Here is a 14,900-nt window from a genome sequence, read left to right on the forward strand (position 1 = left end):
AAATCTATCACTCATCTAATGTTAATGCCCACTGAGTGTGTGCGAGGCAGCTGCTTTGCCGGACTTCAAGAAGTGCAAGACCTGATCTCTGACCTACAGAATCTCTGTCTGGAGAGATGAGGCAGCTGGTCATATTAAAATAACTACAGAGGCCAGGCACAGTGGCTCATGCCTAAAATCCCAACACTTTAGGAGGCTGAGGTAGGAGGAATGCTTGAAGCCAGGAGTTTGAGACTAGGCTGGGCAACATAGTGAGGCCTCCATATCTACAACATTAAAAAAAAAAATTAGCTGGCACAGTGGCACGTCTGATCTACTCAGGAGGCTGGGCAAGGAGGACCACTTGAGTCCAGGAGTTCAAGTCCAGGAGTTCAAGGTTGCAGTGAAGTATGATCATGATACTGCACTCCAGCCTGGGCAATAGAATGAGACCCTGTCTCTTAAAAAATAAAGCAGCCACAGGGAAAAATATAACAGCTAAACAAGTGAAACAAAAATCAATGTAAAAGAGTACAAAAGAATAGGCTATTTCTGGGTGTGGTAGTCATTATGGCTTAATGACAAAGTAGTTATTTCAGTGGGTCATGTAAGGAAAGAATACAGTTGTCCCTTGGTATCCAAGGGCAACTGGTTCCAGTAGCCCCTTAGATATCAAAATCCGAAGATGCATAAGTCCCTTATAGAAAATGCCATAGTATTTGCATATAACCTGTGCATATCCTCTTGTATGAGTCATCTCTAGATTACTTATGATACCTAATATAATGTAAATACCATATAGTTGTTATGGTATATTTTCAAATTTGTACTTTTTGCTGTTGTAATTTTCATTGTTTCTTTTGTTTCTGAATATTTTCTATTTGCAGTTGGTTGAATGTGCAGATGGAACCTGCAGATACAGGGAACTGAGTATTTTGAAATTCTCTGAAATAGATACATAATTTTTGTGTAAAGACACAAGAAAGAATAGAGAGATAGCCAAGAAGATCTCGAATAAAAACAGGAGACCACTTGGTGATAGCAGCATGTTTTCATAGGGCAGTTTCTGATTACGCAGAAAAAGCAGGTTGCAGACAGTCCACAGTAGCAATCCCCAACCTTTTTGGCACCAGGGAGTGGTTTTGTGGAAGACAATTTTTCCACAGATGGGGTGAGGCTATGGTTTTCGAATGAAACTGTTCTCAGGCATTAAATTCTCATAGAGAGCACACAACCTCGATCCCTCGCATGCATAGTTGATAGTGTTCATAGTTCAACAGTGTTCATCCTCCTATGAGAATCTAATGCTGCTGCTGATCTAACAGGAGGCAGAGCTCAGGTGGTAATGGTCACTGGCCTGCCACTCACTCATGCTGTGCAGTACTGGTACTAGTCCACGCCCAGGAGGTTGGGGATCCCTGGTCTATAGAAGAGTACTAAATACCGTGGTGTTCTGCTTCACTTTGGAGACAGGTACACTGCTGCTAGCTGCTTTCTAACAAGAGTAAGTAGACTGCTTAAGACCAGGCCAAATGGTGTTCTGTCCTTGCTTAGAATCCTTATTCCTATCTCAGAAGTGTTGTTTGACTGGTCAGATAAACAATCTACGCCAGATTCTAATATAATGACTCTAATGTTTTAGTTTGGGGAATACTATCATAAGAGACATCATGTAGGAAGAGTACAGACATTTTAAGTGGCTAAATTGCTCCTTCTGTTTTCACTGTGTGGGAGAAAGAGAGATGTCAGAAGAAATGTTAATCAGTGAAATAGAAAAGTAATTTAAGGCTCTCTTTTTATTAGCTATAATAGCTCAAGCATAGTGAATAGGACCCTTCTTGGATTAATGAGGCAAACTAGAAGGCAATTTTTTAAATGTCAAGCTGGTATGAAGATCTTGTGTTATTATTAGACCCAGGAAGGCAGAGACTACAAAACAGGGCATGACACATCATTTAAAAATAAAATAAATAGACTAAGTTTACATGAAGTTAAAGTTTTCTGAAAACTCGGTGTGAAATGTATTTAACTTGAACACATTGCTTTAAAAAGATTTTCTAGAGCTAGATTCATAAGATTACAATAGAAAAATAACTACAATAAGCAAATTTTTACATTTTAAAGAAAAAGAGGATTTTGTTTGTTTGTTTGTTTGTTTTTTTGTTTTTGCTGCCTGACTGCCACATCATAAGCTGCATGCCTGCTCCTGGGAAGGGCCTGTCCCAACTGGCTCTGCCCTGTCACCACAGTGTCCCCAGTTGGCTGAAGCTGGCCTTTGAAGATGTAAGGGAGCAGGTTTACAAACTGGCCAAGAAGGGCCTGATTCCCTCACAAATTAGTGATCCCAAGGGGTTCACTGAAAGGAGGATAATATCCAAATGTGAATAAAAATTCAACCCCAATTTTACAGATATCAGTCTTTGGCCTATGTTAGCAAAGTCTGATACATGGAAGAAATTATTACTCATCACCTGTGTTCCCAAGAATAGTACACATGGGGGTAATATGCCCAGTATTGCTTTTTTTAAATATATATTTGTGACAGTTGATTTCCTGTTAGAGATAAAACTCTTCCAAAAGTAACAAGGATAATTTGATAAAAGACAAATGAATAAATGAGGTTGAATTGTCTATAAATAACTTAAAAAACAAAAATCAAAGCCAAAAAAATAGCTATAATCAAAAAGACTTCTTATTCCCTCCTAAGGGAAGTTCCCATCTGCTTTTAAATGGCATAGGTTTTTTCATTAACTGAGAGCTACAGCCAAGAAGCCAAGACAATGATGGCCACAGCCACAGGGACAATGAGTGGCAGGTGGCAGAGATGGCCGAAAGATGCAACCTGCTTCAGTCGCCCCTCAGAGGCTGCTCCCTAGTGACTGTATTCCCCTTCCAGCTGGTGACAAACTTCCCCTTGAGAGCCTCTTGAGGCTTACAAAAGTGCTTCAATTCTCTGTATACCCTCCTCAGGGAGGAAAAATGGAGTAACTTCAAGCAGAAGTTGCTATCTGAAACACAGAGCTAGTCTAAGCTTTTATGGAACAATGCTGATTGGGCAAAATAAGTAACCAGGTGAAAAGAAAATAATTTTTTAAAGCAACCTCTTCTCTTCCCTGTTATTAAAAGTACCAGTGGCCGGGCGCAGTGGCTCACGCCTGTATTCTCAACACTTTGGGAGGCCAAGGCGAGTAGGTCACCTGAAGTCAGGAGTTCAAGATGAGCCTAGCCAACATGGTGAAACCCCATCTCTACTAAAAATACAAAAATTAGCTGGGTGTGGTGGTGGGTGCCTGTAATCCCAGCCACTCGGGAGGCAGAGGCAGGAGAATTGCTTGAACCCAGGAGGCAGAGGTTGCAGTGAGCCAAGATTGTTACATTGCACTCCAGCCTGGGTGACAATAGCGAAACTCCGTCTCAAAAAAAAAAAAAAAAGTACCGATATCATCTCCATCTTAATCATCTTCTACAACTTTTTCACTAAAAATAAAACATGCTCACTACACTTCAACATTTTGTTTCTAAAAAACAGTTAGAGTGCCAGGAATTTCCTAATCTCTGGCTTACCTGCCCAAATTCTTGTTCATAAAGCTAATAGGGTACAGTTAAAGAAAATAAATTTTATATAATCTTGAATATAATATACTATTTTTCCTGCAAGGAAATTAATTGATAGTAGTTTTATTTTTATACCCAAAGTGGCCAGAGACACTCTAACTCTGAGGAAATGACTCTGTCTACAGCAGAAAGTTAGAGGGCTCCTCTTGTAACAAATGAAGACTGACAGTCTATTTTTCCTAAATCTAATTTTAAAATCTTTTTTTCACACAGTTTATCAAGTGCTTGTTAAACATGCACCATGTAGGTTCTGTGTGAAGACAGAGAAACAGAGAGAGAGATGAAACCTTATATTTTATCTAAGCATTATTTAATTAAACTGTCCTAAACCTCCTATTTATTAATTTTAAGACTTTGAAGAATAATAATAGTTTTCCTAAAACACCTGTGTGAACTGCCTAACTATTCAGTACAAAAAAAAAAAAAAAAAAAAAAAACCTCAGTAGGGAACAAACCTGCCTCATCCAAATTAGAAACCACAGAACTACTAAGATGTAGCTGTTAGCAAAATTTCTATAAAGTTGTAATACTATACTAATTATAAATAGGACCACAATGGGATCCCCTCCCCAACCCAAGCATTGTGGAACACAAAAATATAATTTGAGGGAAGACAAAATTTTCTGCTACTTTTCCTATGACAATTTTCAGAAGATCTGATATAAAAATTAATCATAAATGTGCTTAACATTTTAAATCAAATAAGAAGTGTACTACATAAGAATTAGCAAGCCAGTACAATAATTGCTGGCACCAAAGGAGGTTTTTTCCTTTTAGCCAGATAAAATCTCTCTGGGTTTTATTTTTGTTTTGCACTTCAATGTTATTACCATGAATTACTTCAAAGTGAGAAAGGCATATTTACATCTTGCTAACTGCACTTCCAGTTCACTCAACTCAAGTGAAAGATTTATGGTTTCTTCTTCTTCCTCTTGCTGCTTTTTGAAACTGCCATATCATAATACATGATGCCAGCCTTGTCTCAAATCAAAAACTGAATTCTAGAAATGTAGGAACAGTCAGTTAACCATAACTCTACGTTCATTTTAACTTTATGGATGGTCATAAAGATCACTGATTCAGAGGAGTTAAAGGTGACCTCATTTCAACTGCTTTTCAAGCTACTTTCCACATGGCTTTTTATTCCAATGGACTTGAGAAATATAAAAGAGGAAAATCAAATACAAATGCTCCTCAACTTATAAGGGGGCTATATCCTGATAAACTCATCATTGGTTGAATATGTCATAAATCAGAAACGCATTTGTGTGCTTTTGAAATGTGTTTTTGACTTATTTTCGACTTAAGATGGATTTATCCAGATGTAGCCATATTGTAAGTTGAGGACTGTCCTGAGTGTGTACCACTTTTATACTCAAAAATCGTAAGTCAAACTGTCATAAGTTTGGGACTGTTTATATCTACGGTTCTTGGGGCAAAACAATGAATAGATCTGGTATTTATTTTGGCTGTTGTTATATAGCTATGATTGCATGACACACTAAGTCCAGTTCCAAAAAGACTCTCGGAGTACCACTAATGATCTGTCATACGGTAATCTCTTCCGTGTTTACATAAGACAAATGAAAACAATAGCAAGCAAAAGAGAATGTAGAGTCCTAGCCTACTGAGTAATTCAGAATAAAAATAATCTGAACCTCTTACTTAAAAAAATATTAATTTCCCAGTACAAATCCACATCATTCATTGTTATGACAGATGCTATTTCTGTGTTGAGAGACATAGTTGGTCCTTTCCTTAAGAAATGCAGGTAGAAAACTTGCACAATTATTTCATGGAATTTTATTTGGTAAATAAAAATAGCTTAAGTAAAGAGTTGGTAAGGAGAGAAAATTGTTTATCTGCCATACATAAAAGTGATTTTCTTATTTTCACAGAGGTCTTGCTGTTCTTGTCAAGAGTTTATCTTCAGAGGAGGGCAGATAGTCCCTTTTACTGTGAGAAAATCTTTAGTACAAAACTAGATGGAGATAACTTGGCAAAATGATAAAAAGATGATAATGATACACACTCTTTGCTTCAGCCTTCATACTCATGATATCCTAATTTCATTTCTATGATCTCCATGAGAAAACAGCAGGGAAGGTTATAGCATCATTTTCATTTGATGGGTAAAGAAAGCAAAGTTAGAGAAGTGTGTGATTGGTTAGAAACTGCTGTATTAAGAAGCCCAGTGGAAGAATCTACTTCTAGTCTAGTGGTCTTTTCACTATATTATGCTATTTCTCTGAAGACTACATTTTGAGAAATAATAGGAGCAAATAGAAAACAACTGTGATATAATAGAAGCCACGTAAAGTGCAATTTAACTTAGTGACTATGGCATGTACTGCACTTCTTGTTTTAAGATTTTTTAGTATACAGTCATTTAAAACACTTGGCAGGAAGCAATTTCTTTTGCTTAATGACCTCAAGCCACTGCTTCCCTCCCATTAAGATATTTTGAAGGGAACTATCTTACCTCTGCCCCGGAGTATGAATCAGTTTGAAGGATGAGTTCATTCAGATCAATGTCATTACTGATAGGCATGGAGTGAAACTGCAGCTTCAATATTTCCCTTCTTGTTGCTGCATCTGGTAAAGGCACATAGATAATTCTATCAATTCTTCCAGGCCGCATCAAAGCCTATAAAGAAAATGAGGCAACATGAATTAACCAGGCTCAGAACTGACATTCCACCTCAAAGATACCCAAGGAAAGATGTCTGGCATTTCACGAATAATCCAATATTATTCATAATTGGTAAATAAAACAAGTACCAGAGATTCTATAATCTATGTCACAGATAAAAACAATGTCAAGAGTACTTTTGAAAATAGAAAAGCAATATTTATGGGAGGTTGTCCCTTCTCAGCAATTATCAGGTGAATAAAAGATGACAATTCTCTTTTCGAAAATGTACAAATAATTTGCATTCATTGTATCAAAAGGAATTTTTTTGTAACTTCCTTAAATAACTATTAAAATATAGTTTAAGGCCAGGGATGGTGGCTCGTACCTGTAATCTCAGCACTTTGTGTTTTTTTTTTTTTTTTTTTTTTTGAGACAGAGCCTCACTCTGCCACCTGCCCAAGCTGGAGTGCAAGTGGCGCTCTCAGCTCACTGCAACCTCTGCCTCCTGGGCTAAAGTGATCCTCTCACCTTAGCCTCCTAAGTGGCTGGGACTATAGGCATGCAGCACCATGCCCAGCTAATTTTTGTATTTTTTTGTAGAGATGGGAGTTTTGCCTTGTTGCCCAGGCTGGTTTTAAAAACAACAAAGTGGAAAAATTTACACTACTTGACTTCAAAACTTATAATGCTAAAGAAACAAGATCATGTGAGAGTATCTAAAGGATAAAGATACAGACAAGTAAAATAGAAAAAGTAAGTCCATATTGATTTTAAGCCACTCAACAAGGAAAGTATCTTAAGAAAAGATACTGTGGATGATAGAAATCCATATGAAAAAAAAAGGAACATTGACCCTTACCTCATACCATACTGAAAAATTAACTTGAAATATATGAGCTAAAACTACAAAACTTCTAGAAGTATAAAAGAAAAAAATGGATAACTGGTATCTCTTAGAAAGATACCTTTAAGAAAATGAAAAGACAAGTCACAGACTGAGATAAAATATTTACAATATGCATATTTGACAAAGGGCTTGTATCCAAAATATATGAAGAATCCTCATAATTGAATAATAAGAAAATAAGCAACCCAAAGTAACTGGACTAAAAACTTAAACTTGCTAACCATATAGGTTCCTTTATGAGGTAAGTATGTGAAAAGATAATTAACATCATTAGTTATCAGATCAATGCAAATTTAAACCACAAGGAGATACCATTTCCTTATCATAAGAATGATGAAAATTAAAGACACTAACAATACAAAAGACCAATTAAGGACATGGAGCAACTAGAACTTACATACACTGTTAATGGGAATATAAAATAGTACAACCACTTTGGAAAACTATGTGGCAGCTTCTTAAGAAATTAAACATACCACATCATAACAACCCAATTGTTTCACTCCTAGGTAGTCACCTAAGAAGAAAAAAGCCATATCTATACAAAGACTTGTATATGGAAGTTCATAGTAGATTTTATTTTTTTGAGACAGTCTCACTCTGTCACCCAGGATAGAGCGTAGTGATATGATCTTGGCTCCTCCTGTGTTCAAGTGATCCTCTCTTCTCAACCTCCCAAGTAGCTGGGACCACAGGTGTGCACCACCATGCCCAGCTGTTTTTTTTTTGAGGTGGAGTTTCACTTTTATTGCCCAGGTTGGAGTGCAATGGTGCCATCTCAGCTCACTGCAACCTCTGCCTCCCAGGTTCAAGCGATTCTCCTGCCTCAGCCTCCCAAGTAGCAGGGATTATAGGTGCATGCCACCACACCCAGCTAATTTTTTGTAATTTTACAAGAGACAGGGTTTCACCACATTGGACAGGCTGGTCTCGAACTCCTGACCTCGGGTGATCCATCTGCCTCAGCCTCCCAAAGTGCTGGGATTACAGACTTGAGCAAATGTGCCCAGCCTCAGCTATTTCTTTTGTATTTTCAGTAAAGATGGGGTCTTGCCTTGTTGCCCAGGCTGGTCTCAAACTCCTATGCCCAAGTAATCTACCCACCTTGGCCTCCCTAAGTGCTGAGATTACAGGTGTGAGCCACTGTGCCCAGCCCACAGTAGCTTTATTCACAATAGCTAAAATTGTAAACATCCCAAATGTCTACCAACTTATGAGTACATAGTCAAAATATATAATGGAATACTACTTAACAATTCTATTTGTTGAGAAGTATTCCATTATATATTTTGAGGCCCAAGGTCATACAATTCTATTGTTGATTAGTATTCAGTAATTCAGGACTACTGAACACTCAACAATGTGCATGAGTCTCATCACGCTGAGTCAAATAGAGCAGACATAAAAGAGTACACACTGCATAACTACTATATTTAAATAAAATATTTTAAAAACCCAATCTAATCTGTAGTAGCAAAAAGCAGACTAGTGGTTGACTGAAACCTAAGGAAGAGGGAAAGATGAATTGCAAAGGGGCAAAAGCAGTCTTTTGAAGGTGAAGGTGATGTTCTGCACCTTAATTGCAGAGGTGGTTTTACAGGTTTACACATGTCTAAATTAATTGACTTGAACATATAAGTTGATACAATTATTGTATGTAAACTGAAACTAAATAAGAAGGATTAAAAAAAGAGTAGTAACTTGCATTTGTTATATTCCTGTATTTACAAATCAGTAAATTTAAAGGGAATAAAGATAGTTTCAAATTTTCTCTATCTGGAAAGATTATCATCTCTGAGTAAGCAGTTTGGAAAAAAATCACGTAAGTCATGTAAGAGAAAGACTACTTACTTATTTAATGAGCTGTGACAGATGAATTTCTATGATTTGGCCACAAATTTGGTGACAAATATTACAACCATTTCAACTTCATAGCTAATTTGTTTGTTGTTTTGTTTTAATGTATTTCACCATGTTCATACTTAGAGTTCTAAATAGTTAAAATCCAAAGAGTTAAAATCCAAGGGGTCAATACCATCATATCTCATACCAGTGCTTCATAAAATACTTGAGTGAATGTTAACAAACGTAATGGAAAAAAGGGTTTTCTTGTTAAGTAAATTTTGGGAACACTGTGTAGAAACAAAAAAGGTTTGTACAGGTTTCTATATAAAGGAATTTTTGAAACTTACATTAATGGGTAATAAAAATATCCAGGAGAAACCTATTGTGGTATGTAAAACTTGTCTTTTAAATTCCCAAACACACACACACACACACACACACAAATTCCCAAACTCTAGTCATGGAACATTTCCATTTCCACTTTGGAAAATGCTGTTGTATACTTTTTGTATATGTTATAATACCTAGAAGAGGGTGACTGTCTATCAAATATCTATCAATTCTTATGCACAGATTAGCTGGCAAAAAATCAATTAGGAAAAAATCATGCAATACATTTATTTCCCTTGCTTAAAAATTAGTGTTTTGTTTGCAGACTATTCTGTACACCTAACATTAATTCATTAAGTAAAAATGATGCATGATTAGCTTTCTTGAAATGTATTTTATCAAAGAATTCAAAACTCCATTTCAATCATGGAGATCACTTCTTTCTACCTAAAACAAATACAGGACTCAGGAAATAAAGATGATTTCAGTAAACACATATTTTCAAAAACTGAAAACATTATCTAAGATAAATGACATTAATATTTACACAGTGCTTAAGAATCTATGAAGCATTTTCCACATACTATAGCTCATTTAATATTTCCCAAATTTTGGGAACTAGGTATTATATCCCTATTAACACAAAGAAAATGAAGCCCAAGGTCACACAATAAGTTACAGAAACTAGGCTGAAATCCGGGGTTTTCAAATGTTGAATCAGTCCTTTTTAACTTTAGTATTTTGACACTACATGACACTTACTACCAATGAACAAACAAAATTCTCATTCTGAAATATGATATAACTAACAAAATAAAGTTGAACAATTCTCTCATCAAAAAAAATTATTAAGCATCTACTATGTGCCAGGCTATTTTACTTGCTGGGGATATAGCTGTGGAGAGCTTGGTTATTTTTTTAAAGTTGAAGTTGTCCTTTTCACCCTACTGGAATAACAAATTCTAGGCTATTTTAAAATTTCCTTTCTAATAGTTGAAAGAACAGAGCAGAGGATACAGAGCATACATGTCAGCTAAGTCACTGGAACACTCAGCATACATCTGTGTGTGTTTATTTATTTATTTATTTTTAGCTGTGCTATCCTAGGGCAGTGCAGGTTGAGTACACTTCAATGATTATAACATTGTCTGGGCTAACAGCCAGCTAGGCTTTTTCTGGCCTGATCTTGTCAGTGAAAGTTATGCTTAAAAAATAGTAGGAAAGAGCCCTCCTTCCTGTAGAACTCTGAACGAGAGTAACACCCTTCCTAGAATTTCTTTAAAAATACTGTTTTCGGATACTAGGGTGGAAGAATGTATTCTTAATGATGGCATGTTCCATTATTTTAAAATCACCATATGACAAGTCAATGAAAAAACAAGCCAAGGCTTTCTAATACTATGAAACCGTCTGGCTCCAAGACCATATCGGATATTGTGATCTCTTCTCCATTAAAACCAAAAATTTTAAAAAAACAAATCATAGAGGAGGCTGAGGCAGGAGAATTGCCTGAACCCAGGAGGCGGAGGTTGCAGTGAGCCGAGATCACGCCATTGCACTCCAGCCTGGGTAACGAGAGCGAAACTCCGTCTCAAAAAAAAAAACAACAAATCATAGAATTAACTCCATTTCTGAGAACTTATTCAAGACCTTGGGCAAGTCTCTGCACTTGTAACAGCCTCAGTTTCCTCATGTGTGAAAATGAAGGCGGCGCTTTAATTATAGGTGCCTATGTGCATCTGACAAAATTTCCCGCAAACTGTACATCTGCAGAAATATCCCTAATTTTGCAAATGATTCCAGGGAGTTGACCTGAAACCTTGCTGTGTGCTCCAGACTAAAAATTATCATATTGGATGACCTTTTAAATGGACCTTCCAGCCCCCAATTCTAGGATCCCCTGCCATTCTTATATGACAAAATATCCACAGCTTACATTGCATAGTCATTACTATAAACATGTGTTAGTTTATTATGAAACCAATATCCTTCTTTTCTTCTGACCTTTATATCAAGGACTCAAAACATTTCTGGTACTTCACATGAAGCCGTCTTAACTATCAAACCTCATACAACAATTATAAGACTGCCTTTTCTTTTTTATAAATTCTGAAATTCAACACTTAGAGTTTCACGTTCTATCAAATGTTCAAATCTAATTTCATTAACATAGAAATACTTGTTCAGACAAAAGTATTAAAACAGACACCTTGAAAAATTAGGTTTCATTGGCTCCCATTCATTTAAAATAATCAACAAGGGTGTGTATGTGTGTGTAGGGAGTGCCTTCCTCTAGGAAAGGAAAGCAGCACTGAGCCTTTACACTTAATAAAAACATAGCAATGAATAATGATTCACGGAGAAAATAGTTCCAGAAACCAGAGAGAGAGGTGTATCCTTGGTAACAGCTCTGAATTATCTCAGAGGAACCTTGAATTTATCCTAGGCATCTCTTTCTTCCTCTGAATCCAACTAATGCATAAGCCTGGTTAACACCACTTAAATCTCTCTTAAAACTATCATTTCTACTCACTCTTCTTTATTGTATATTTGTATGTTTGTTTACTGTCTGTCTTTCCCAACAGAGGGTAGATTGTATGCAGTGGCAGGAATCATATTCATTTTATTCAACATTGTAAGCTCGGCTATGGCATATATAAGGCACCCAATAAATGTTTACTCAGTGAAATCAAGCCAACATAATCGTTTGTCTAGAATATCATAATTGCCATGCTAGTTGTTTTTCTGCCTGCAGTCTTATTCTTTCCTTCTTCTCCCTCACTATAGCTACATCATAGCTAATGTGATCATTCTAACTGCAAATACCTTAACTTCCTATTTCCTAATCATTTAATTGCATATCAAAGAAAAAAGTCCAAGTTCAATATAGTATTTCTCACCCTGTGAGAAAAAAGGAGATGTAAATAAGATAGGAGTTACACTAAAATTATAGAGACTTGAAATGCTATACTTGAACTTGGACTTGCTTAGGAGCACCTAAACACCCACTTAGTAAAACTCACCACGCTGCCTTCTGCCTCCCTGCTTTCACACATACTTCTCCCTCTGCTCAGAATGACATTTTATCTCCTTGTCTATCAAGCAAGCTCCAGTCTTGTTCAAGTCTCAGCTTAAAAGTCTTCTCTTTTCCTGAAAATTCTATGACTCTTCCAAGTACATAAATGGATTTTAAACTTGTAATTTGGCATATGAGGTTAAAAGTGAGGGCAAAAGAATCAGCTTACCTGGAGGAAAATTCTAGCTCAATCACTTATTAGCTGTGTGTCTCCACAAATCAGCAGGTGTTTTTATATTTATATTGATATAATGTGCTTAGTACAGTGTTTGGTATATGACATGTATGCTTCAATAAGTATTAAATGCTATTGTAATAATTACTTTTCTTTTATAATTATCCTCAGTACTTGATTTTCAGATCCTTGAATACAGGCAAGGTTAGTAATCTCTGAATTCTTAATACATGGCAGATGTTAAAGTTCTTTGAATAAATGAAACAATGAGCTAGGAGGTTAGAATAATGGATTGAAAGGTCAAGTCAAAATACAGATTCTTGATTTTTCTTTCTAAAACTCAGTATTTAAAAAGAATTGATATTTAACAATTCTCTACTTGCCCCCTTCTCTCCCTGCTTCTTACCACAGCCTCTGAAATGCTCAATTCATAACCCTTTCCTAATAGATAGAAGAAACATGCTTGCTATCTGTGATAGAAACCTGATAGAGGAATCACCTCTTACAGATGCCCAGAACATTCCTGTATGTATTAAATCTTTCCATGTGCGGGTTCACATTACTCAGCCTAGAGATTACAAAGCTAATTTTTGAAAATGTTGTTGTATATTTGACTTTAGCTGCTATCTTTTAAAGCTTGTAACTCTCAGTGTTCCAGGAATACAATTTCATAATATCTCAAATGCAATTTAGTGATTGTTTAAAGTGTAATTACACTGGAAGAAGAATGACTTCAGAGACTAATAAAATAAGCAGTAATATATAAAATCCATGAGCACCTATGCAAGGAGCACTCTGAATTACATTATTTGGTAATTAAGCTTTTGGGACATTGAAAAAGAATGTAAACTACTTCAGTCTGGGCAAGTATCTGCTGAACAGGCATCAGAAAACAGAATCAGATTTTATATCAAATTGGAATTACTTGGGAAGATCCAACATGACCAGTTAGGAGCAGCTCAGGATTGCAGCTCCCAGTGAAAGCGCAGAGGGTGAGTGGACGCCACGTTTCCAGATGGATTTTTATTGCCCACAGACCAGGAGATTCCCAGGTGGAGGAGCCCCACGGGTCGCCAGCACGCCTGTTTTGGCCGGCGCGGCTGTTTTGCCAGCGCCCCGGCGGTTCCCACTGCAGAGTAAACAGGACTGTGTCCTCACTTAGCCAGCAAGGGGAGCTGAAACAGGGAGCCACGCCAGGAGATTCCCGGGTAAAAAAGCGCCACGAATCTCAGAGCCGCGGTTTCAGCCGGCACAGTGGGTCACCACACGGGAAATCACACAGATCCCGACGCCTTTTTCAACAGGCGACCAGGACACCTGGGAGAGAGCCGACCATTCAACTAAAAGACAAAAGGCTCTGAGGCAGGGAGCCAGGTGATCAGGCCTGGCTGGTCCCACCCCCACAAAAACAAAAACAAAAACAAAAACAAAAACAAAAAAACAGCAATTGGAAACGCTCTTGGTTGAGAGTTTCACAGCAAGCACAGCTGAACCCGGGACGGTCCAGCTCTGTGGCGGAGGGGCGTCCGCCATTACCGAGGCACTCCACCACCACGGAGGCAGTCCGCCATTGCTGAGGCAACCCGCCATTGCCGAGGCAACCTGCTATTACAGAGAGAGGCCGTCATTACAGAGGCGGGCCACCATTGCCGAGACAGTTCTAACTACACCCATATAAACAGGACTGCAGGGAAGTTCACACGGCAGCTGGGCGGAGCCCACAGCAGCTGAGCAAAGCCTCTGCAGGCAGAGAGTGACTAGGCTGCCTCCTCATGGGCAGGGCAGCCCTGAAGAAAAAAAAAAAAAAGGCAGCAGCACAGCGGAAACTCATAAAGCCCTAACCCCCTGGGACAGAACACCTGGGAAAAAAATGGGGGTTATGAGTTCCGCTGCTGGAGACTTAAACTTGCCTGCCCAGCTGCTCTGAATGAACAATGGAGCTCACAGCTCAGCACTTGAGCTACTATAAGGGACAGACTGTTTCCTTAAGCAGCTCCCTGACCCCCGGATATCCAAAGAGTCACCTCATAAAGGAGAACTCAGACTGACATTTGGCAGGTATCCTTCTATGACAAAGCAGAAGAAGAAACTGGTAGCAACCTTTACTGTTTGGCAGCTGCTGCAAGTGATCCCCAGGCAAGCAGGGCCTGGAGTGGACCTCAGGAGTCCTACAGCACAGAGGCCAGACAGTTAAAAGGAAAACTAAGAAACAGAAATAACTTCATCATCAACAAACAGGACGTCCACTCAGAGACCCAATCAGAAAGTCAACAACTACAAAGTCGATAGGTGGATAAATCCACAAAGATGGGAAGAAACCAGCACAAAAAGGATGAAA

General features: G+C 37.8%; 1 protein-coding gene across 1 annotated transcript in view; it reads right to left on the reverse strand.

Moving 5' to 3' along the window:
• AFG2A (AFG2 AAA ATPase homolog A) overlaps nucleotides 1-14,900 on the reverse strand; it is a 338,616-nt gene that overhangs the window by 59,546 nt on the left and 264,170 nt on the right. The window contains exon 15 of the mRNA XM_012473004.2: nucleotides 6,077-6,241. Within this exon, the coding sequence (XP_012328427.2) occupies nucleotides 6,077-6,241 (165 nt within the window). The remainder of the gene's footprint in view (nucleotides 1-6,076; nucleotides 6,242-14,900) is intronic.

The sequence above is a fragment of the Aotus nancymaae genome, unplaced genomic scaffold, assembly GCF_030222135.1.
Source record: "Aotus nancymaae isolate 86718 unplaced genomic scaffold, 86718_ANA_hifiasm-v0.15.2.pri h1tg000033l, whole genome shotgun sequence".
Lineage (NCBI taxonomy): Eukaryota > Metazoa > Chordata > Mammalia > Primates > Aotidae > Aotus > Aotus nancymaae.